General features: G+C 55.7%; 1 protein-coding gene across 1 annotated transcript in view; it reads left to right on the top strand.

The window, feature by feature from the left end:
• The window catches only part of AGRN (agrin), a 162,382-nt gene that overhangs the window by 40,256 nt on the left and 98,499 nt on the right, over positions 1-23,627 (top strand). Inside the window, exon 3 of the mRNA XM_054394835.1 lies at positions 15,321-15,341. Coding sequence (XP_054250810.1) covers positions 15,321-15,341 — 21 coding nt within the window. The remainder of the gene's footprint in view (positions 1-15,320; positions 15,342-23,627) is intronic.

Here is a 23,627-nt window from a genome sequence, read left to right as displayed (position 1 = left end):
TGGCAGTGCCCCTCCATGTCTGCAGGGCTGCTGATAGATGCCACTGGGATGTTTCCTTGGCAGGAGGATCCTTTCCCCTTGAGGAGTGTCACCCAGTGACTGAGGTGCCCCAGCTGTGCTCCTCACCACCATGCCCCTTCCCTGCCAGCAGGTTTATTCAGGCAGTGCCACAGGCTGCCCAGGGAGGTGGTGGAGTCCCCAGCCCTGGAGGTGCTCAGGCAAGATGTGGCCATGCTTTGGTGGCCATGATGGTTGGGCTGGATGATCTCAGAAGGCTTTTCCAACCCAAACCACTCTATGATTCCCTGCAAGGTTTTTAGTGGGCAGCTCTTTCCTTGCCCCTGCATGGGCATCTCCCTTTCCTGGGCAAACACCAATGCTCCTCTGCCACTTAGTGTCTCTGCTGTCCCTCTCCTTGGGTTCACTTTCTTGCAGCCCACAGGAGAGGAGGAGTGGGCAGGCTGCTCCCCACCCAGGACTTGTTGTGTGGGGTCAGTCCTGCTCCCTCCTCAGCAGCATGGCAGGAAGCAGGGACTCTGCTGTCCCTCTGTGCTGCTGATAAGCCTTATCTGCCTTCAGCTGGAGTCCCTGCAGAGGTCAGGGCTTCTCCTTTGCTTTTATCCAGGCTGTTCCTCACAGGGCTTTGATCCTGCACTCTCTCTCTTTCTGGCTTGGAGCTGGGGTGGGTGAGGGATGATGCTTTGCAGGTCCACTGAGCAGCTGGCTGCTCTTGGAGGGGGGTGGTTGGGGGAGCTGGGCTTCAGGCTTCCAGGGGTGAGTGAGAACAGGGTGAGGAAGTTCTTGTGCAGGGGGTGAAGAATCCAAGCCTTCCCTCACCCTGGTTCTGATGAGCTTTTCTCCATGGTCAGCAGAAGCAGGGAGGAGTGGGGCAGAGCTTGGACCTTTCCCTGTCATCTGACCAATTCTTTTTGCTCTGTTTTTTTCCTTCCCTTTGCATGTGCTGTCCTCTCCCACGTGGGTTCTGGATTCTTCATTACTAGGTAAGAGCAACATTTCTCTCCTTTCTTGGCCTGAAAGTGGGGCAGGGGAGGCTGGGACTGGACACAGAAGGATGCTTTGTGTGGTGGGAGCTCAGGGCTTCCAGGGAGTGCAGGATGTGTGTGTGGGAGGCTGGTTCCAGGGAGCAGCCTGTTCCTGGGCAGGCAGGCAGGCAGGGAGGGAGTCTGTGGGTGTCTGGAGAGGCTTCTTGCTGTGGAGGTGGCAAAAGTGAGCAGAGGGGGGCAGAAGGAGCTTGTCCTGTTTGCCCACTTGCCACCAAAGGCACCACCTCAGCCCCTTTCCCTTCTTGTTAGGAGAATGTGAATCCAGCTTCCCAGGAAAGGGAAGGGCTGTGCCTGGGTGCTGACTGCTTCAGGGAGCCAGGAGGGAGCATGCAGGTGGAGATAAGGATGTGCTTTTTGACTGGGGGTTGTCATTCTCCTGTGTTTCTGCACCATCAGCCAGAGCTGGTGGAGATGTTTTCCATGCCAGGAGAGGTGCCAGGGCCAGCTCCTTCTGGTGCTGCATGAGCAGGGCCAGGCATCCCTTTTTAGATGGACTGAAGCTTTCTTCTCTCTTCAGCTTGAAGACTTCTATTAAAAAGAAACCTGAATAAAAGAGTCTTTGGCCTTTTTCAGCTTCCTGCTAGAACCCTGAATGCTCCATGGGCACAGCAAAGACCCCAGCTTGTCCCTCTGGCCCTCCTGCAGGCAGCAGTGGTGCAGAGCCTTTGGAGCCCTGCAGAAGTTAGGGGCAGGCAGGAGGAAATGCCAGGAGCTGCAGGACTCTGAAGCAGAGGGAGTCAGATGCTGTCAGGCTTTTGCTTTCTACCACCTGCAGGACCTTGGCTTAAAGGAGCTGAGGAAGGTAGATTTTTATGAGGTTTATTTCATATTTTTTTTTCCCCTCATTGCTTTCATAGAATCATTAAGGTTGGAAAAAGACCTTTGAGATCATCAAGTCCAACACCACCATGGCCACTAAACCCTGTCCCACAGGGCCATGGCCATGCTTTTCTTGAGCACCTCCAGGGCTGGGGACTCCACCACCTCCCTGGGCAGCCTGTGCCAATCCCTGACCACTCTTCCAGCAAAGAAATTGTTCCAAATCTCCAACCTAAACCTCCCCTGGTGCAACTTGTGTCCATTTCCTCTCATCCTGGGAGAAAAGACCAACCCCCACTTCACTCCAACCTCCTTTCAGGTAGCTGCAGAGTTGATTTACTCCTCAGGCTTTGGACTGGCAGCTACAAGTCCTTCACTGCACCTCACTTCCAGTTCTGCTGCTGCCCCCAAACCTGCTTGCTTGGAGTGACAAGCTGGTGCCTCTCTAATCTGCTTTACCTAGCCCTGGCCTTGTGCCATGCTGTCTGCCACCCTGTTTCCTTGTCTGCTAATCAGCCCTCTTTGCTCACAGCATTGTGCAGCCAGAGGCTGCTCTGCATCCTGGCATCTGCCTCTTGGCTTTTGCTGTACCCTTCAGGACATGATGGACCTGGAGAGGTCTATACATCTCTCATGGTTTGCCACTCCTGGTCCAGAAGGTCTTTGTGGCACTGGGGTGTGCACTCCTGGTGCTCTCCTGCCAGCTGCCTGTGTGTTGGATGTGGTTTGTCTTGGTGGGGCAGGGAGGAAGTGCCCTGGGGAGCTGAGTGCTGCATCCCTGCCTTGTGTTCTGTCTTTTGCCTGGATTCATTCTGTAGTCTTTAGCCTTGGCACTAACTGAAGAGCACAATGGATGTAGTTTGGTCCTTATTGCATCCTCTTGGAAGAGGGAATCACATAATAGCTCTGGTTGGAAGAGACCTTAAAGATCATCCAGTCCAGCCCTGCCAGGGCACCACCAAACCATGGTCCTCAGCACCACAGCTACACAGCTTTGAAACCCCTCCAGGGATGGGGACTCTACCACCACCACCCTGGGCAGCTTGTTCCAAGCCTTGACAACCCTTTTGGGGAAGAAATTGTTCCTCATGTCCAACCCTGGTGCAGCTTGGGGTTGTTTCCTCTTGTCTTATCACTTGTTCCTTTGAGGGAGTTGTAGAGTGAGAAGGTCTCCTCCCCTCAGCCTCCTTTGCTCCAGACTAAACACCCCCAGCTCCCTCAGCTGCTCCTCCCCAGCCCTCTTCTCCAGACACTTTCCCAGCTTTGTTGCCCTTCTCTGGACCTGCTCCAACCCTCAGTGTCCTTCTTGGAAGGAGAGCCCCAGAACTGAATCCATCCCTCAAGGTGCTGCCTCACCAGCTGAACTCAGGATTCAATGTGTGGTCTCCCCAGTGCAGGGTGAGGGGGGGACAATCTCTGCCCTGCTCCTGCTGGCCATGTACAACTGGGATCTGCTAGTCCCACTGCAAGAACTGTCAGTGTGCACTTGCAGCCCAGAAACTCAGCCAGAGCCTGGGCTGCAGCAGGAGAAGTGTGGCCAGCAGGGCAAGGGAGGTGATTCTCCCCCTCTGCTCCACTCTGCTGAGACCCCACCTGGAGTACTGCATCCAGATCTGGAGCCTCTGTTCCAAGAGGGATATGGAGATGCTGGAAGGTGTCCAGAGAAGGGCCACCAGGATGAGCAGAGGGCTGGAGCTGCTCTGCTATGAGGACAGACTGAGAGAGTTGGGGCTGTTCAGTCTGGAGAAGAGAAGGCTCCCAGGAGACCTTCTTGTGGCCTTCCAGGATCTGAAGGGGACTACAAGAAATCTGGGGAGGGACTTTTGAGGGTGTCAGGTAGTGATAGGACTGGGGGGAATGGAATAAAGCTGGAAGTGGGGAGATTCAGGCTGGAAGTGAGGAAGAAGTTCTTCCCCATGAGAGTGGTGAGAGCCTGGAATGGGTTGTCCAGGGAGGTGGTTGAGGCTCCATCCCTGGAGGTGTTTAAGGCCAGACTGGATGAGGCTCTGGCCAGCCTGATCTAGTGTGAGGTGTCCCTGGGCATGGCAGGGGGGTTGGAACTGGCTGATCCTTGTGGTCCCTTCCAACCCTGCCTGATTCTATGACTGTAAGAAGCCAGCCCTGAGAGCCAAGGCAGGCCGTGCCCTGGCTCTCCTTGCAGCTGCAGGCAGGGTGGGTTCTCCCTGCAAGGATGCCACAAGAATGAGCATGTGGAGAAATGAACACTGGACTGGTTTGGAGCCTTGCATCTGTCAGGAAGGGCCAACTTGGTCCTTTCCCAAGGGGAGAAAAGGGGCAGCTTGTGCTTAAAGGGCAAGTGTGAGGTTATTGGGGACTGCAAGTCCAACGTTCTTGCTCCCTGATAACTGCCCTGCTGCAAACCAAACCCTCCCCTGTGGGGCTGCCTTGGGTGGAGCTCAGCAGGATTTATAGAGCTTGTTTGCAACCTTCAGGGTCAGTTGGTCAAGTGGGGTGAATTGGGAGAGGTCTGCTGGAGGTTGTAACTCTTAATTGGTAACAGTGCCTGCAGTCTGGTGCTGTGATTTAGTGGGAAACTTGACTCTCTCTCTGCAGCCCCAAGGTGCTGGGAATGGGCAGCAGCCACTGGGGCTGCAGCTGAGCAGCTCTTGCAGAAAAGGCAAACAGGGGCTGATAGCCTTAGCATCACCTGGAGAGCACCAGCTCCAGCTCTAGCCTTTAACATTTCTCCCTTCTGCCCACTCTCAATCTCCCTCTTTTAGTTTCCAACCATCACCCCTTGTCCTGTCACCACAGGCCCTGCTCAAAAGCCTGTCCCCAGCTTTCTGCTCAGCCCTTTCAGCACTGAAAGTCTACCAGAAGGTCTCCCTGAAGCCTCTTCAGGATGAACAACCCCAACCCTCCCAGCCTGGCCTCACAGCAGAGGGCTGCCAGCATTGCTGTGACCTCCTCTGACCCTGCTCCACCAGGTCTGTGCTGAGCACTCCAGAGCTGGCCCCAGCACTGCAGCTGGGGTCTCAGCAGAGGCAGAATCCCACCCCTCCAGATGCTGCCCACTTGCCTTCTGGGCACCCTGGAGGTGGTCAGGAAACTTTCATGGCCATGGCACTTTGGGACAGGGTTTAGTGGCTGTGGTGGGGGTGGGTTGTTGGTTGGACTGGATGATCTGGGAGGTCTTTTCCAATCATTCCTGTGATGGTGTCAAGTGCTGTGCCCACCAGGGAGGATGTGATAGGAAGCAGAAATAGCTGAGGAGGGAGGGAGGGAGGGCATCACCTAAGTGGTGTGAGGGAAGGGTCAAGGGGAATCCCTGGCTGGCTTGGTGCAAGGGGCCAGTACTGAGCTTACAGGGACAGGAGAAGTGCTCAAGAGGGAATGGAGTGAAGTGGGAGGAGGGCAGAATTACACTGGAGATAAGGAAGAAATTCTTTCCAGTGAGGGTGGGGAGACACTGGAACAGGTTGCCCAGGGAGGCTGTGGATGCCTCCTCCCTGGAGGTGTTCAAGGCCAGGCTGGAGGAGGCTTTGAGCAGCTGAGTCTAGCTGAGAGGTGTCCCTGCCCGTGGCAGGGGGTGGGGGTTGGAACTGGATGATCCTCAAGTTCCCTTCCAACCCAAAGCATTCTGTGAATCTCTGAAATGGTTGAGCTTCAATGACTTGAAGGAGGTGTGGTAAGCTCAGGATTTGTGCTGGGATCAAGTGGGATTGAGGTTAGTAGGCTGCTGGGTAGGGGGAGGTGGGGAGCAGCAAAGGATATTTCAGGGCCCCCCATTAAAGAATTAAAAGAGAATTTTCTTTGGCCAGAGAGAAGGGAGTTAAATGCTGGGGAAGGAGGCAGCTGCCCTACATGGGACTCTGGCACTGACAATTCTCCAAAGGGAGAGAGAATGAATTTTAATGAAATCTTGAAAGACTTTAAATTTTCATGTTGACTTCAATTATTCAGGACAGTGGAAGAGCAACTCTAAAGCTTCATTTAAAATAAATAAATAAATAAAAGAGAGAGGGGGGAAAAATAATAAATGAAAGGAAAAAAAAAACAGAAAAAGAAAGAAAAAAGAGGAGGCTACTTTGATTATTTTTATTCTCTCTCTCTATAATTTTTTTTTTTTTTTAAAGATTAATTGATTTGCATTCTGTTCCAGTGGACATTTTGAAAGCTGCTGGTGGCAGTGATTGCCTCTGACAGCAGTGCTGAGGAGGAAGGATCTCAGGAGATGACTTCTGTACTGCCTGGGGCATGGTAGAGGTACCAAAGGAGCTCAGTAGGGCAAAAAGGAAAGAAAAGGAGGAAAAAAAGAAAAAAATCTGTGTTGTCAAGGACACTGAGGGCTGGCTCCATCCTGGGCAGCTAAGGGGGCTGCAGGCTGAGGGCTCTGCTTGCTGCTCAACCCAGAGAGCTGCCTGTGTGGGAAGGGTCTTTGTGCTTTTAGCCTCACCAGTTGCAGGTGAGGCCTTGGGTGGGATGGCTCTGGGCTGAGTGTCCCTGGCTGCAAGGACTTCCCTGGAGGCTTTCAAGCCCCATCTGGGTGTGCTCCTCTGTGATCTGTGCTGGATTCTATGGTCCTGCTCTGGCAGGGGGCTTGGACTTGATCTCCTGAGGTCCCTTCCAACCCCTAACATCCTGTGCTCTCCTGAGGTCCCTTCCAACCCCTAACATCCTGTGCTCTCCTGAGGTCCCTTCCAACCCCTAACATCCTGTGCTCTCCTGAGATCCCTTCCAACCCCTAACATCCTGTGCTCTCCTGAGGTCCCTTCCAACCCCTAACATCCTGTGCTCTCCTGAGGTCCCTTCCAACCCCTAACATCCTGTGCTCTCCTGAGGTCCCTTCCAACCCCTAACATCCTGTGCTCTCCTGAGGTCCCTTCCAACATCTAACATCCTGTGCTCTCCTGAGGTCCCTTCCAACCTCTATCATGCTGTGGTCCTGGTCTGAGATCTGCACCTCCCCTTTCTGCCCTATGCAGCTGAGGTGGGAACCAAGCCATGACACCTGCCCATAGCTCTGTCCCTGCTGCCCCTGCCTCTCTTGTGGTGGCCTTTCAGCCCTGCTGTGCTCCCAGCAGCTCAAGCTGAGCCTGTGGACGTGGTTGTGATGGCAGAGAGGACAATTGTGTGGTTTCAGCACCTGCTGGCCAGTGATGTACAGTGTGTGATAGTGTCAGAGCCAAGGTCAGGCTCTCAGGTGGGGTCTGGTGTGCTGCTGCCAGGGCTTGAACAGCCATGAGCTCTGCAGAGAGGGACTCTCTGCTTCTCCAGGGGCTTCCAGAGGCTCCAAAGGGCAGCTCTTGTTCTGCAGGCTGCAGTGCAGGCATCCAGAGTGCCAGGCTGCAGAGGAGGATATCCCCTGGGACTGTGTGCTCAGGCTTGGCAGCAACCAGCAGGGCTGGAGAAACGACTGGCAAGGCACAGTGCTGGCTGCCTGCCTCCTGCTGTGGGCTGAGGGAGCTCCACTGCAGCTCAGAGCAGTGCTGTTCATGTCCTGCTGACATCCAGCCTGCTCTTGGCAAGGACTCTGCTCGTGTTTTGCTGTGACCCTGCCTCTGGTGCTCAGAGCATCCTCGATTCCCACTGCTTGCAGCAGCCTGATGGGCTGCAGGTTTGGCTCTTGGAGAGGGAGAGAGAGAGAGGAGGATGCTCTGCATCTGCCTGTGCCTCAAGGGCTTTGCTTGCTGCTGGTTGCACAGCTTCCTTCCAGGAGCCTCCTGCTTCTCTCTCAGCCCCCTGGGCTTTTCCTGCCTCCCCTCTCCCCCAGGAGGCATCTGCCTGCGCTTTCTGTTTGGGATCCTCGGCAGGCTGCTGCCCAGCCTCCCTCTGAGGGTGCCCCACTGCTGCAGAGGGCTTTGGTAGCACAAACACCTCCTTTATTCCCTGCTGCTGAGAGCTGCCAGCCCTGGCTCTCTTCCCAGAGAGCAGCACAAGTTCTGAACATAAGCAGCTATTGTCTCAGCCCCGGAGGCTGCCAGCAGAGCTCTGCTGGCGTCTCCCTGCTGGGGAGGGGATGCAGCAGTGCTGAAGGGGCTGCAGAAAGGAGCCCAAAGGAAGAGGGGAGGTTTGCAGGCTCTCTCCATTATCCTCCCCTCACCAAAAAGAATGCAGGCTGCCTGCTCCTCCTTTGACATTGGAGTCGTTCTTCCAGCCTGGCCCCGGGGCTGGCTGGGACACTTTGTGTCTAGCAAAGACTGTGAGGCCTTTGTCTTGCAGGGGCTGGAGAAGGAAAGGGGAGGGGAGAGGGGGAAGAGTGGTCCTACAGTGAGGGTCATCTCCTAGGAGTGTAGCCCAGCTGGGCCTGGGGTCTGTCACACTACCCTCTTGCAGGGAGTGGCATCTGGGCTGTGCTTAGGGCATGGCCTCCCCCATTGCTCTCTAGCCAGGTGACAAAGTGCTGCTGAGCATCCTGTGGTGGGGGACAGGTTCCAGCCTCTGCTGTGCAGCTCTCTGTCCTCATTCCCCTCCCTGAGGGCTGCATGGAGAGGTGATGCTGGTGGAGGGGCTCACAGCACAAGGTGCTGCTTGCCAGGGTTTTGTGTCTTAGGATAACAAAGCAGGTCCCTGTGGCAGGGGCTGGGTGCCAGCTTGGACCCCCTGGGAGAGGCTGAGATCAGCTGTGGATGAAAGCAGTGTCCATGGAGATGTAGATAGCAGTAGCTATAAACATAGAATGGTTTGGGGTGGAAAAGGCCTTTGAGATGATTCAGTCCAACCAAGGCTGGTCCTGAACCATGTCCCTCAGGCACCACATCTCTGCATCTTTGAAACACCTCCAGGGATGGGCATTCAGCCACCTCCCTGGGCAGCCTGTGGCAGGCTTTGAGAACCCTTTCAGTCAAGAAGTTTCTTTTATTATCCACCTTAAACCTCCCCTGCATGGCCCAGCTGGGAGTGCTGGCAGCTGAAGCACTGTCTGATCCTTCTGAGGTGTGATCCAAGCTGGTGCAGTGTGAGGCATGAAACCTCTGCTATTAGCCAAAGATTTCTTGGATTTGAAGAGGTTGAAATCCAGCAGAGGACCAGAGGGGAAGGCTTAGTGAAATGGATGGGGGGCAAGGGAAACTTGTGCAGCATGGAGAAAATAAAGGCTCTTGATGCTGCAGGGAGGAAATAAAGGCTCTTGATGCTGCAGGGAGGAAATAAAGGCTCTTGATGCTGCAGGGACTTGGGAGAAGCCAAAGATTGAGCAGAAGGGGGTTTAGGTCTCATCCAGTCCTTGAGGCAGCTCCTGGCTGTCCTGCTTTGCTTTTGGGTCTCCTTATTGTGGGGCACAGACTCAGCTCTGCAGCCCCGTGCGGGGACCTGCCTGACCTGCTCCTTGTGTCTGTGATTTGTGAAGGGTTTCAGCCCTGTAATTCAAGGAAAAATCCCTCCCCAGGTAAAATGAAAAGCAGGGAATCTGGGGTGAGGGAAGCCTGAAGTCCCTGCCAGCCTCTCTAATCAGCCTGGAGTCGTGGGGGGAAGGAGACAAGTTGGATGCAATGACCTCAGAAGTCTTTACCGACCTTAATGACTCTCTGAGCTCCTGGTGCATCTCCTGCCTGCTTTCCCCTTTCAGAGAGCAGGGGAGGGTGTGAGGGGAGCTAATCAGGAGGCTATTTCACGAATCATTTGGCTGTGATGAGCTGCACTCCAGAGGAAAAAAAAAAAAAAAGGGGGTTGAGATGCTGAGTTGTTTCAGCTTCATCTGATCCTCTGCCACGCAGCAGGCTGGTGCCTGCTGCCAGCCCAGCCTGAGTAAACTTTCTCTGGCTTCAATCAAAATGTTAGTGCTGGAGAGAGAATTCTGCCCTGGGGGGGTTTATTTTCACCTTCCTCACCCCCACTCCTTTCCCTCTAACCCCAACCAGCACCTCCTGGTCCCCAACCCACGGCAGCTCCTTTCAAAGTGTGTTTGGTGGTGGCACGAAGGGGAAACCTCAAACCCTTGCAAAGCAATTACTGCTAATGAGACACTTCCTACACAGCTGGTTTCAATCCTGGCTGTGTTTTTGGGGACTGTTTTGTAGAGCTTGGGAATGGAAGGTGGGGGGGGAAAAAAAAAAAATCCCTGCCTCCAGCAGCACTTTCCTCCCAAGGTGGCATCAGGGCTGCTCCTCAGCTCCCAGCTGGCTTTGCCCAACCTAAACGATTAAGGCACAAAAATTGCTCCTCTCCAGGGAGGCTGAATTGCAGCAGCAGCAGCAGCAGCAGCAGCAATTATTGGAGGCTGATCACATGCCAATTGATTGATATGTTTTGGAGAGGGAGTGGAATGTGTTTAATTAGTGTGCAATTTGCAAAGAGCAGGCAGGGCTGGGTGCTCCCAGGCTTCAGAGGCAGCCTGGGTTGAGCCCTTCCAGGGTGTAAAAGGGTCTACAAGGAAGTGGGGGGGACACAGGCTTTTGAGCAGGGCCTGTTGGGACAGGGCCAGGAGTGATGGTTTGAACTTAGAGAGGCAGATTCAAGCTGGAGAGAAGGGAGAAATATTTGACACTCAGGGTGGGGTGAGACCCTGGCCCAGGTTGCCTCATCCCTGGAACCATCCCAGGTTGGGGCTCTGAGCAACCTCCCCTAGTTGGGGATGTCCATGCTGACTGCATGGGGGTTGCACAGGAGGAGCTTTAAAGGTCCCTTCCCATCCAAACCATTCCCTGGTTCTAAATGCCAGCTGCAAAGACAAGGGAGACCTTTTCTTTGTGTCCATGTGTGGGTTCAGAGAATTGTTTTGGTTGGAAAAGGCCTCTAAGGTTTCATTTCTTTCTGCAGGGAGTTCATAGCCACATGAATGGCAAGTGGCTCCTCTGGCTCTCTGCAGCCTCTTCTCTGGGTCACTGAATGCAGCTTTGCCCTGCCTGCCTCTGCCAGGTCCTTCCAGCACTGTGCCTGGGAGCTGGGTGGTAGAGACCTTGGTACCTGGGCTCAGAGCTCTTCCAGAGATCCCACCTTGGCCTCAGGTGGATTAGGTAAGCCTGAGCCACAGGGATTCTTCCTCTCCCATTTCTGACTGTTCAGCTCAGGTCTTTGTTTGACTGCAGCCTGGTTCCTGGGCCCCTCTGGCTGCTGCTTTTGGCAGCAAGTGCCTTGCTAGCTCAGCCCAGAGCAGGAGGCAGGGAAACAGTAGGGAGGGTCCTGGAGAGAGGGATTTCAGGAAGTCTGTGTTGCTTTTGTGCACTGAGCAGCAGGAAGGTGGCGTGGGAACCCTTGGCTTGTTTCCTTGGGAATGAGACACTCCAACCTGGATCCCCCTGACAGGCTGAGCCTGGATGTTAGTGTGAGGGTGAAGGAAACAAGGTGCTGGTGGTTTCCTGGGATCAGGGAATCCCAGAAGAGAATTCTGGAATCAGAGGTCTTTTCCAACCTTAATAAGATCCAATCATCATCATCATTATCCCAGTCCAATCGTCAGCATCCCAGTGACCCAAGTGGGCATTGCTGCCTCTGCAAACCACCCCCAGCCTGGTTTGCATCTCAAAGGTGGGGTTCAGTTGGTGTGGCTGGAGCAGGGGAATCATGGAAGCATTAAATTGGTTCAGAGCTCTCAGACCTTTGAGTGCAGCTCTCCATCCAACACCACCATGCCCACCAAACCCTGTCCCCAGGTGCCATGGCCACACATTTCTTGAATACCTCCAGGGATGCTGACTCTACCACCTCCCTGGGCAGCCTGTTCCAATCCCTCACCACTCTTGCAGGAAAAAAAATTTCCCTCATATCCATCAAGGATCTCTTCTGGCCCCTGAAAGCTCAGTTCTGCAGCCAGCTCAGCTTCCTCCCTTGGGTGCATCAGATTGAGGAGGTGGTTGCAGATGGACAGCATCCACCCCCTGTGCCCTGCCTTCTGGCACACAGGGGGGGCCTGCTTTGCAGGAAGCCTTGCAGAGGGCACCCCAAGGCTGAGCCTTGTTTGCTTAGCAGTTGTCTTTCTGCAAGGCCAAGGCCTTCCCTTTGGGCTGGGCTCTCCAAGCAGGAGGTTCCCAGAGGCCATTCAGCCTTGGTGAGCTCTCCTCACCTGAGCAGCAGGGAGATGCTGTGGGCTGTGTGCTGGCCAAGTGCTTCAGGAACTGAGCTGTTCAGGCAGGAGACAGTTGTGGCTTTGCAGCAGCTGCCTTGGGTGACTTGGCCAAGCCTCAAGTGGTTTCTCAGCAGGACCACTTCTCAGGATGCAATGGCTCAGTCCAGAGGCACATCCTGGGTGCTCAGAAGGGTTGCTCTGCCTCGTTCCAGCCATGGCTGTGTGCCTGACCTGCACTCCCCATGCCATGAGCACCACCTTCCAGCTCTCCAAAGCTTGGCTGTGCCCTCCTTGGCTGTGCCCTCCTTGGCTGTGCCCTCCTGCTCCCACTCTGTTTCTATCCAGGAAAACCTTCCACAGTCAACTGCCTGACCTTGGAACAAAGCTTCCTGCTCTCCTTTCTTTCTCCTCTTTTGTTTTGTTTAATATATAGCAAAAACAAACTTCTTTTCCCCTTCTGGATGTTAACAGCTGCTTCATTGAGGCACAGCATGATAAAGGGAGGAAGAAGGAAAAAAAAAAAGAAAAAAAGAAAAATCAAAGCCCAGTGAAATTTGCTGGAGTTGAAAGGCAGGTCAGGCTGTGGGGTTAGTTGTCTCAATTGCACTTTTGTTCTAAGGAGGAGAGGGAGAACTTCAGGATGAGTGTGCTCTACATGTGTGCTGCCAGGCTGGCTTCACCCCCTGAGCTCTAGGAAGGAGTGGGAGCTGTGGGGTGGAAGCTCTGCAGGTCAGCATGTGTGGACTGGAGCTGGGGTGCCCAGGGGCAGGTGCTGGGGTGGCCAGGGCTCTGTCTGCTGGTGCTGGGTGCAGTGCTGTGTGGGTGGGTGGCTGTTGCTGAGCAGAGGAGTGGTTTGGGTTGCCTTCAGCTCCATGAGTCACAGATGACTCCTGATTCCACAGGGTCAAGTGTTCAGCCTTGCTGTGTCTGAGTAGGTGTCTCAAGTCTCTTAACCCTTCTGGGGTTCTGTTCCCCACCACCTGTCAAGCAGAGCTAGCAGCACTGACCCTGTTCTCCACCCAGCCCTTCATCCCAGGTGCTCTGCAGCCCAGGCAGACAGGGATTTTGGTACTGCAGACTGGGTCTGGAGCAGCACTCAGCTCTCTTGTCTTCAGTCAGACACTGGAATCATCTCCCAAGGCAAGCAGTGGATTCCCCTGCAGTGCTCAGTTTTAAGCCTCAGCTTGCCAGGGTGCTGGGCCAGCTCATTGCAGCTCCACTATCACCTAGAAAAGTTGGCCCAGATGATCCCTGGGGTCTCTTCCAACCTGGCATTCAGTGACTCTGTGTCTTGGAGCTGCAATTTCCATTTCCTGAGGGCTGCAGCACTGAAGCTGGCAGCTCTGCAGGGGTCTTGGCCAGGCAACTTCATCATCTCTTTGTTACTGTCTCCCTCCTTCTGCTTTTCCCCTGGCTCTGACAAGCAGCTGCTGTTCCAGACCCTGTGAACATCAGGTTTTGGCATCTGCATATGAAAGCTTCAGCTGGTGTGGAGGAGGCAGGCAGGGACATTTCAATACCCAGCACAAAGCCCCAGCTGGAGCTGAGGGTCTCCACACCACACTTAGGCCCTGGTTAGACTTCTGCTGCTTGGGGAATGCTGTGTTTGGCACATGGGGAAGGAGCTCTTCTGTTTCCAGCTGCTGTCTGTGTGCTGCAAAGCTCTGCCACAGCTGCTCGCTCAGTGGCCTTGGCCATGCCACTTGTGCTGTGTGTTGGGCAATGTGCTCTGGACTGCTTGGCATGGGCACAGGGGAGTGACATGGTAGCCTGCTGAGGAGGTCCCTGGGGTGCCAGGGCTTCACCCCTGGTGCCAGCAGCAGGGGGACCTGCCTGCTGTGGAGCAGTTGGGGGAGAAGTGTTGTCAATGATGTGTGAGTGAGGGCTGTGTGGTGGCTGCTGCCAGGCAGCTGCTGGCTCTCTGCCATGGTGCCTGAGGTGACCTGGCTGAGCTGCCTTCACCCACACAGCCAAGAGCATGGAGTGGTTTGGGTTGGAAGGGACCTGAGCACCTCCTCCTCAATGGGAACATCCCCCCCAGTGCCTGTTCCCTGCCTCTAGCCCCTCTGGCATTCACATCCCTTCTCTGGCAAGGGGCAGTGGTGCAGCTGAATCATGGTGGGCAGAGAGCTTTGGAGGAAGCCCAGCTAAGCACACCTTGTCCTCAGGGCTTCTGTACCTCAACCTCTTCCTGCACCCTGCCAGAATCAGGTCACTTTTGCTGTCCCAGTCGTTTGCTGCTGCTGCTCCTTTCACCTTGGCAAGAGAGGTGCTGCCTTGCAAGAAGGGCTTCTCCTCCTGCTCCCCAGGAGTGGCACAGGAGGAGGAGATGGACCTCATTCCCTCTGGCCATCCACAGATCCAGAAGATCCACCTCTTCCAGGTGACAAAAGGGTGTGATGGAGAATGCTCAATCCACAGAGCTCCAGCTGAGAGGCATCAGAGCAAAGGGAGGGGAGGGAATGCTGCAGCCCTGACACTAATCCTTCAGAGCTGCCCATGGGGGCTTGGCTTTCGTTCTTGTTTTTCTTCCTCTTTTTTTTTTCTTCTTCTTTTTTTTTTTTTTTAATATATAAATGAAAATCCCCAAATAACTCTGCTACTCTGGGATATTTTTAAGCTGTTTTCCACCTCCCCTCTTCCTCTCCTCCCTCCATCTCCCACCAGGTTAGAGCTGAGGGGGCTCCCTGTTGCCAGCAGAGAGGCTGCACATCACTTCCTTGGCACAGGGCCTTCTCCTGCCCCTCAGTGCTCACTTTGTCCTCCCCTAGCCTCAGGGAGCTGTCAGAGCTCCTCACAGTGTCACATTACCTGTGTCCCACAGCCCTTTGTGGGAGCTGCTCAGGTGGCACAGGGAGCACAGCAGCAGCTCCACACTGGGGCAGTGAGTGAGGCTCTGCTCCAGCTGCACCCTTGCCTTCCTTCTCCATTTCCTCCCTGTGGCCCAGCACTTTCCCTGGGAAGTTCCCCACCTCTGTCCCTTGCATCCCACCCTGTCTGAGCCATGCATCCCCCTGGGGCTCTGCTTTCAGCAGCCTTTGAGGGACCAGCCTGAGAAGAAGCACCACAGCCAAGCTCCATCCTGCTCTCTCCTAGTCGCTGTTGTGTGGTGCTGTGAAGAGGCAGAGCAGGGTGGGTGGGACAGAAAAGGGCAGTGGAGAGGTGGATTTCACACTTGGAGGTACCTGTGTCCTGGTGGGACAGAGGGCCTGGCTGTTTTTCTTCCTGCTCCCAGGATTGCTGGGGACAGGGATAAGGAATTCCTCCCCAGGATGCGAGTGGCAACCATCACCTTCTGGAGTGATTTGGGAGCTGGTGCCTGGAAAAGGCTGGAAGCTGCCCAAGGTGGTGTGGATAGTGGAGTGCTGGAGGAGAGGGCTTGGGGAAGGGTAGCAAAGCTTGGGGCCAGCTGCATGTTTTCTTGTTTCTAACTGTTTTCTTCTCTCCTTTTTCTCCTCCCCTGCTTTCTAAAGAACATAGGAAGCTTCTTGCTGGTAAGTGATGGTGTCATGCAAAAAAAAAAAAAAACAAAAAAACCAAAACCCAACCCAAACCTAAAATACCATTTTTTTTTTTTCCCCATCCACCATCAGACTTCACTGGCTAGTCTGTGCCATCCTTCCATCCACCCAGGATGTGCTGGAGCAATAGAAACCTTCTGGAGGTGGGCATAGGCACATCCATTCCCCCACAGCCTCTTGGCTGCAGGCTGTGTGCTCACCTCAGAGGGGGATATTGCTTTTAGATCACAGTTTGAGGATCTGGGTTACATGGTTTGGTTTTTCCTTCCCTCTGCCTCCACCTTGCCCAGCCTGGGGATGTTGCCTGGGCTCCATTGGGTTGCTAACTGTCCCTGCACAGAGCAGGTGACAAGCTGCTGTGCCACCAAGTGCTGTGAAACTGTGATCTAAGGAAACTTCTCACCTAGTGCTTGCTTCATGTCTGACTTCATCCTCAGCCTCTCACCTTCACCAGCTGCCTGGGGAGGGTGGGGAGGGCACTGGCCCAGCTCCTTTGGGAGGTCAAGTAGACCTGTTGACCTGGCCTGGGGATTTTGTGGCATATTAGATACCAGACAGACATTCTTTGCAGGGACAGACAGTGGACCAGGTTGGGGATGTCCCCTCCCTGGAGCTCTTCCAGTCCTTGAGCAGCCTGGGCTGGTGGGAGGTGTCCCTGCTCGTGGCAGGGGAGTTGGAACTGGATGAGCTTTGAGGTCCCTCCCACCCCAACCCCTGCTGTGAGTCTGTGGTTGATGAATTGGTTGAATTGGTCCCTGCCAGCAGGAGGAGGGCAGGGCTGTGATGTGTGATCCCCTCCCTGGGGGAGCTCTGAAGCTGCAGGTGTGGGGCAAACACCCCACAGGCAATTCTTCTGGGCACCTCCCTAGCAAAAATGAAGGGTGGGCATGGGTGGAAGCCCCTGAGGTGTCCTTGTCCCTCCTGTCCCTGCTCCTCTGCTCCCTTCACGTTGCCTGCAGCATGTCAGCAGTGGCTGCCCTCTTCCCCAGCTGTCCCCCACAGGGAGAGTTGTTTGAAGCACTGAATCCCAGTCATGAAAACCAAGCATGTGCAGGGCCTGGCTGAGGGGAGCAGGGGCAGGCAGTGTGGTGTGGATGGCTGCAGGCTGGCTGGCTGCCCACTGCCCTCTGCTCCCTGCTGCTGGGAATGCTGGCATCCCGGGAGCCTCGTGGCCAGCCCCTTTGTCTGGGGCCTGTGGATACAGAGCAGAGGGAAGGAAGGTGTTTGGCATGTGCCTGGGGCTGGCAGCTCCTGCCCTGCCCTCCCCATGCAGTGCAGGAACCCTGCAGCCAGCTGCATGGCTGGCTGAGGCTGGAGGATGGCACTGGATGATCTTAAAGGGCTTTGCCCAGCATAGAGATCCTGGGAGGAGGCTTTGAGCAACCTGATCTCATGGGAGGTGTCCCTGCCCTTGGCAGGGAGGGTGGAACTAGATGATCTTTAAGGTCCTTCCCAGCTCAAGCCATTCTGTGATTCCCTGAGCTGCTGAACCCTCTCCAGTGTGCCCCAGCAGCCACCCTGCTGCAGCAGAAGGTCCCAGGTCCCTGTTTGCCTGGTGGAGAGGTGTCAGAGCTCTGTGCCAGCTTGGACTTTGGGGCTGCTCCTCTGCCCACACCATGCTCATCTTGAGAGCTTTAGGTTGCCTGCTGGCCCATGTGTGGAGCTGGGGGAGCAGCTGGCTGATGGGCCACCAGGAAGAATCTCTTTGCTCAGAGGGTGATGGAACACTGGAGCAGGTTGCCCAGAGAGGTGGTGGAGGCCTCCCCCATCCCTGGAGATGTTCCAGGTCAGGCTGGATGGGCCTCTGAGCTAGCTGGGAATGTCCCTGCTCATTGCTGGAACTGGAGGAGCTTCTCTGATGCTGCGGTGGGAGGTGGGGTGGGATGGAGCTGTGGCAGCTCAGCCAGTCTTGGCCTGGGTGTTGCAGCAGGCTGTGTCTAACCCCAGTGAAGCCAGGGGAAGGAGGTGACAGCAGGGCTGGAGCAGCTGTGCCTGGGGAGCTGTTGAAAGCTGCTGCTGCTGTGTTTCCTCCTGGGTTCGTGCCCCCTTGTTGCGTCCAAGACTGCCCTGTGCAGTGGGGCTGAGGCTCTGCTTGGAAACCTGCCCCTGCTGCAGGGGTGCTGGAGAAGGACCAGAGGGACATAAAAGTTGTATTGAAAGCTGTCTGCTCCTTGCCTGAACCCTGGGTGCAGGAGGAGGCAGCAGAGAAGCAATCTAAGCCAACAGCATCCTCTGCTGGCTGACACTCCTGGGCCTGAGGTCCAGAAGCTGAGTCCTGTAGCATTCCCAGGCAGAGAGCATCCTGCTCCCCTCCTGGGTGCTGGGCACTGCTTGCAGCACTGCCCACAGGCACTTAACCTCCAGCTTTGTGTGGCTGGCAGGATGATAGCTGAGTGCCACCTTTCCCATGAGGGGAGAAGGGTAGGAGAAAAAGGCTCTGGGTTTCTGGGGCTGCCCACTGCCCCTTGCTGCATCCCCATCCAATGTGCTGGAGAGGGCAGGAGGTGTCCTTCCCGTCCTGCTCCTTCCCAAAGGCCCCTCTGAGTCTCTCCCTGCTGTCCTCCATCCCTAGGGGCATGCACACAGGTTTTTTACTGCTTCCTTTTTCCTCTCTAGTGATGTTTGAGCTCTCTCTCTCTTTTTGCATGCTCCTGTGCAGCTCAGGAGGCTGGAGCCAGGTGGCTGGTGGTGTCTTCTCCCCAGTGTCAGGTGATAGGACAAGGAGAGACAGCCTCAAGTCACCCCAGGGCAGGTTTAGTTTGGACATGAGGAGCAATTTCCTCCCCTCGAGGGTTGCAAAAGCCTGGCCCAGGCTGCCCAGGGCAGTGGTGGAGTCCCCATCCCTGGAGGGGTTTCAGAGCTGTGTGGCTGTGGTGCTGAGGGCCATGGCTTGGTGGTGCCCTGGCAGTGCTGGGTTAAGGACTCCATGATCTGAAAGGTCTCTTCCAACCCAAACAGTTCCATGAGTGTCTCTGCCTGCAGGCTCTCAGAGCCTCTCCTGAGCATCGCTCCCAGCACTCCCTCTGCCTGCAGCACTCTGCACAGCTGGCAGGGCACAGGGATGCTTTGCTCTCAGGATGTTTCCTGGCTCCCCTCTCCTCAGGGCAGGTGCTGGGCATCCTTCCCTCACCTCCCTGCCCCTGCTCAGCTCCCTGAGTGCTGGCTGGGTAGGAAGTGAAGTGTCCTGCTGAGGCACCTCCACTTTGGTCCTCTCTAGGTCTGGTGGTGGGCTGTGTGTTCTCCCTGCTGCTGTGCTTTCAGGACACTGCTGTGCTTTTAGGTCTCTGCTTGCAGCCTGGGGCTGCTGGCATTGCCCAAGCTCCAGCCAAAGCTGCTCTTTTGGGCAGAGCCAGCCTTGAGGCTGAAGGATGTCATTCATTATCTGGTGACAGCTGCTTTCTGGGTGGGAAGGTATGCAGAGGGCCAAGGGATCATGGCTAATTTTAGCCTGTTGGCTGTTTTGCTCCAGAAATGTGATGGAATTTTTTGGTTTCATCATTTGTTTGCTGCTGGTTTTGTTTTTTTTTTTTTTTCCCCTATTCACACCCACCCCATGTTATCACATCCTCAGCAACACCAGCTGAGCCTCACACCCCCCTTGCAGCTGAACAACTTTGCAGAGCAAGTGGGCTGTGTTTGGAAGAGAAGTTGGCAGAAGGGACATCTTCCAGCTCAGCCAACTCACTGCACAGGGAGGCTGAAGGCTTTGGACCATTTGCTTTCAGCTTGCTCAGGCAAGGCTCTTCCTCTGCTGGAGGGAGAACTCAGCCCTAGTGGGGCCAGATCTGGAGGACTGGGTGCAATTCTGGGCTCCCCAGTTCAGGAGGGACAGGGAACTGCTGGAGAGAGTCCAGCAGAGGCTACAAAGATGCTGAGGGGCTTGGAGCAGCTCTGTGAGGAAAAGGCTGAGAGCCCTGGGGCTGAGAGCCTGCAGAAGAGCAGCCCCAGAGGGGAGCTGAGCTAAAGGAGCTGTGGGGGACAAGAGGCTGGGGCCAGACTCCTTTCAATGGTGCCCAGGGACAGGACAGGGGGCAATGGGCACAAACTGGAACCCAGGAGGTTCCATTTGAACATGAGGAAAAAATTCTTTGGTGAGAGGGTGCAGAGCCCTGGAGCAGGCTGCTCAGAGAGGTTGTGGAGTCTCATTCTCTGGAAAGATTCCAACCCCCCCTGGCCATTGTGATCCTGGGCAAGCTGCTGTGGGTGCCCTGCTTTAGCAGGGGGGTTGGGCTGGGTGATCTCCAGAGTTCCCTTCCAACCCCCACCAAGCTGGGATTCTGTGAGTTAATGCTGGCTTGGGGCTTACAGGAGCTGCAGGACAGCATAAGGTCAGGGCAGATTTTATCCCCTGAGGCCTGAGAAAGATCTGTTTGTCCCTCAGCAGTGGAGAGGTTTCCTTCCCTCCCTCCTCGTCCTCCTGTTGCTGCAGCATCATCCCCGCAGGTGGCAGTGTGAGCCTGTCAGAGCAGCCCGGGCTGCAGCAGTGCAGCTCCAGCCTCTGTGGCAGCAGGCTCGGGGCTGCAGTGCTGCATGCAGCCGGCCCAGACACCCTCCCGGTGTTGGGACAACCTCAGAGGGACAGATGCCAGGAGGCTTTAGCCCCTGCATCACCCTGGCTCTCCTCTCTCCAGCCTGCTCTCAGCACTGATCCTGAACACAAGTCCTGCTGGCTGGCATGCTGATCCTCTTGCATGCCATGAGGAGGGAGGCAGCAGCTGCTGGAGGTGTGGGACCTCCTAGCTTGTTGCCCTGAGGTGGAAAGTCCTCTCAGGCTGTGGCTTCAAGGCCAGCTGCCTCATGTGGAGCCTGCCCTGGGCTTGCAGGGGGAGAGGAGTCAGGTCCAGGAGTGCAGGAGCCCAGCAGCTGGTGTGAGCAGGCACCCTGGGTGCTGCTTTGTCCTGGCAGAGGAGGGCAGGGCTGGGCAAAAGGACCTTGGTCTGCTTGGGCAGAAGAGTGGGGAGCTGAGGTGCAGCCTCCCCCTCCCATGGGTTGCTTTTGCTTTGCTCTCTGGCTGCTTTTGGCCACAGCCCTGGGCACCAGGTTCTGTGTGCAGAGCTTTGATTCTTTTTGTTCTCTCTCTCTTACTTTTTTTTTTCTTAAAGGTGGGGAGGCAGAGACCCCCTAAAGCCCCTTCAAGGGGGTGGGAAGGAGATGTAGGCTGTGTGGTGCTCATGGAGGAGCTGCCTTGGTGTTGGTGGTGTTGGTGCCCAGGGTGTGGTGTGGAGGCCACCAGGCTGGAGAGCAACCTGCAGTGCTGGGAGAGGGTAACCTGCATGCCCTGGGGCTTGCTCCAAAAGCTCCATGCTTGGGCATCCCTGAGTGCATCTGGAAGGCCAGTGGGGCATGGCAGGAGGGGGTCTGCTTCAGGACAAAGTGGTGGGAGGGCAGCTCCCCTCCCTCCCCTTTTCACAAGAGGCAGCCAGGCAGCCCTTGGCCAGCAGTGCCCATGGTGTGGTGGATGAAGACCCTCTGCCAATCCCCAGCACACCCCCCCCCTTAGGCTGGCCAACCCCATCCCCATCTCCCACTCCCCTGTCTCCCATTGATGAGGTTTAAAAGCTCTTTATTTCCAAGCAGTGCTCAGCAGGAGTCAAGCTGGGTCCTGCCAAGTGTTAAATGAAATAATTCAAATCCCCACTTTCTCCCCCCCCTGCTCCTTTCTCTGTAATGCTTGGTAATTAGCCTGTAAAACTGCAGGAGGGGATGGGGAAGGGAGAATGTGCAAAGCCTTCTGCAAGGCTCCCACCACCACCACCACCTCCTCCTCTTCCTCCTCCTCCTCTTCGCCTCCCTGGAGGAAGCACAAAATGGCTCTCTAGGCATTGGGTGCTGTCAGATAAATCCCAATTAGCTTCCCTGCCAAACAGGATTAGCCAGAAGGGAGCCAGGTGGGGAATCAGCCTGGCAGCAGCAGGAGCTGGGCCTTCTGCAGGGTCTCTAGCTGGGTGAGGAGGGGGGAGATTGGCAGCTGTCAGTCAGCCTCTAAAGCAGCATCTGAGGTTGTTTTTTTTTTTTTTTTTCTTTGGGGGGGAGGTGGTTTGCAGGCAGCTATTTGGCACCTGGAAGGCAGAAATAGGGAGGTGAAGGAAACCAAACTGCTGTCTGCTGCTTGCCTTGCCAAGGAACTGGGGGCTTAAGGGTGCAAGGTGCCAGGAGATGCTTGTGAGCCCCCCCAGTGTGAGGTTAGAACAGCATGGAGGGGGACACCCTGCCCCCAGCACTGATGTGCTGGCACCTTCCCAGTTCCCCCCAGGAAGAATTGTGTCTCCTGCCAGCTCCATCCTGCAGAAGCAGGAGGGTCAAAGTGGTGTCCAGAGCCAGCTGCAGCCAGCCCAGCCCCTTCTTGCCTGTCTGCTGCATTTTGGCAGTGGCTGTGACATCCTGGCTGTGACATCCCAGGAATAAACCCATTAGTGGCACCAGGCTCTGAACTGGCTGGTGAGCACCAGAGGCCTTAATGTACTGAGCACTTCCATTTAGAGGGCTGGGGAGGGGGAGGGAAATATTTTCTTGCCTGTGCTTAGAGGAGCAGCAGCTGTGTCTGAGGATGTTAAATGGGCTGGCAAGCCCCTGTCCCTCCCTCTCCTTTCCTGGCAGAGGGGGTGACTTTCTGTCTCTTGCACCCTGCTGAGGCTTGGTCCTCCTCCCAGCACCTGCAGCTGAAGCCAGGCTGCTTCCAGTCCTGTGGAGGAGGTAAAGGGAGAAATGCTGTTGGCAGAGGGATGGTGGGCAGTGGATGGACTGCTCTGGAGTCTTGGTGTGGCTGAGGGATGAGTCTCAACCTGAGGCTGTGCCAGTGCAGGCTGAGCTAGACCTTGCCAGGCTGGGAGAGCTGGGTTTGGTCAGCCTGGAGAAGAGAAGGCTGAGGGGAGACCTTGTTACCATGGAGCAGCACATCAAGGGTGGCTACCAGGAGGATGAGGACTCCCTTTTTACAAGGAGTCCCATGGACAGGACAAGGAGTGATGGGCACAAGTTACTGCTGGAGAGATTCCAGTGGGACTCCAGAAGAGAATGTTTCCCCCTGAGAACAGTCAGAGATTGGAATCATCTCCCAAGGCAAGCAGTGGATTCCCCAACACTGGGCAGCTTTAAGCCTCAGCTTGCCAGGGTGCTGAGCCAGCTCAGTGCAGCTCCACTGTCACCTGGAAAGCTTGGAGCAGCTGATCCTTGGGGTCCCTTCCAGCCTGGCATTCTGTGGTTCTGTGACAGAGATACCAGTGGGGACTGAGCTGTCCCTCTGCCTTAGCTGCCTTTGGCTCATGCACAACCACTTCTTCCCACTTCGGAGTGGTGTGGAGCTGCTGGGGGTGGTCCCCAAGTCCTGCTGGGCTCCCTGGGCAGCTCATCTGAGCTGCTCCTTTTCTTCATCTGCTCAGGTCTTGCTGGATTTTTCTTGCCTGGTCCTTTGTGGGTCAGTGTTAGGAGTGTAAAGGGAAGGTCTGAGGGTGCTTGGTGGACACAGCTGGCAGTGGGAGGGGGTGGGGGCCAGGCTGTGCCTGCCTGCTGTAGCTGGTGCAGAGGGCTGTGGGCATGTGTGAGGTGCTGGAGCTCTCCAGAGGTGTCTGCATGCAGCCAGCTCTGGGGAGGAGAAGGTTGCTGACAGGCAAGAACAGGAGCCACACATGGGTGGATGGATGGATGGAGCAGGCCACGGTGATGTCTCCCCAGGGCTCTCCTGGTTGTGGACTTTCATCTGAGGGTCTCACAAGGGGCAAAGGTGCAAGTGGTTGGCTTGGCCAAGGGGGTGAGGAGCCCACCTGCCCCTGCTGGAGCTGGAAGCTGCCTGCTCCAGGAGACAAAAGCCTCTCAGCTCCCAGACCTTGCTGCCCCTAAAGGTGGCCCCTCAATGGCTGGAGGGGACAGAGTCCTTGCAGACTCTGCCAGGAAGAAAGGGAGGGCTGCCTGGTGGCTGCTTTGCATGTGTAAGCATGCAGGCAGGAGGGTGTAAAGGTGCCCCCCAGCCCTTCCCTGTGGGATTCTTTTCCTTCTTCAAAGCCTTTGGCCTCAGCCTGCCTGTGGTGGGATTGCCAGGGGAGCATCTGGAGCCCTGTCTGGTAGGTTGTGGAGCAAGGCAGGAGATGGAAGTGGTGTCACTGGGGCAGGACCAGCATGGCAGTGTCCTGGGGAAGGCATGGGGCAAGAGCCTGGCACCTGTGTCCCAGGGCAGAGCAGAAGGCCACAGGAGGACCAAGCAGAGGAGAGAACCAGGGTGTTGCTCACGTTTTGGGAAGGTCTTGACTTCTTGTGTGGTGCTCC

This window comes from Indicator indicator, chromosome 32 (genome assembly GCF_027791375.1).
Source record: "Indicator indicator isolate 239-I01 chromosome 32, UM_Iind_1.1, whole genome shotgun sequence".
Lineage (NCBI taxonomy): Eukaryota > Metazoa > Chordata > Aves > Piciformes > Indicatoridae > Indicator > Indicator indicator.
Note: the sequence above shows the minus strand (reverse complement) of the source record. Positions and strands in the feature narration are given on the sequence as shown.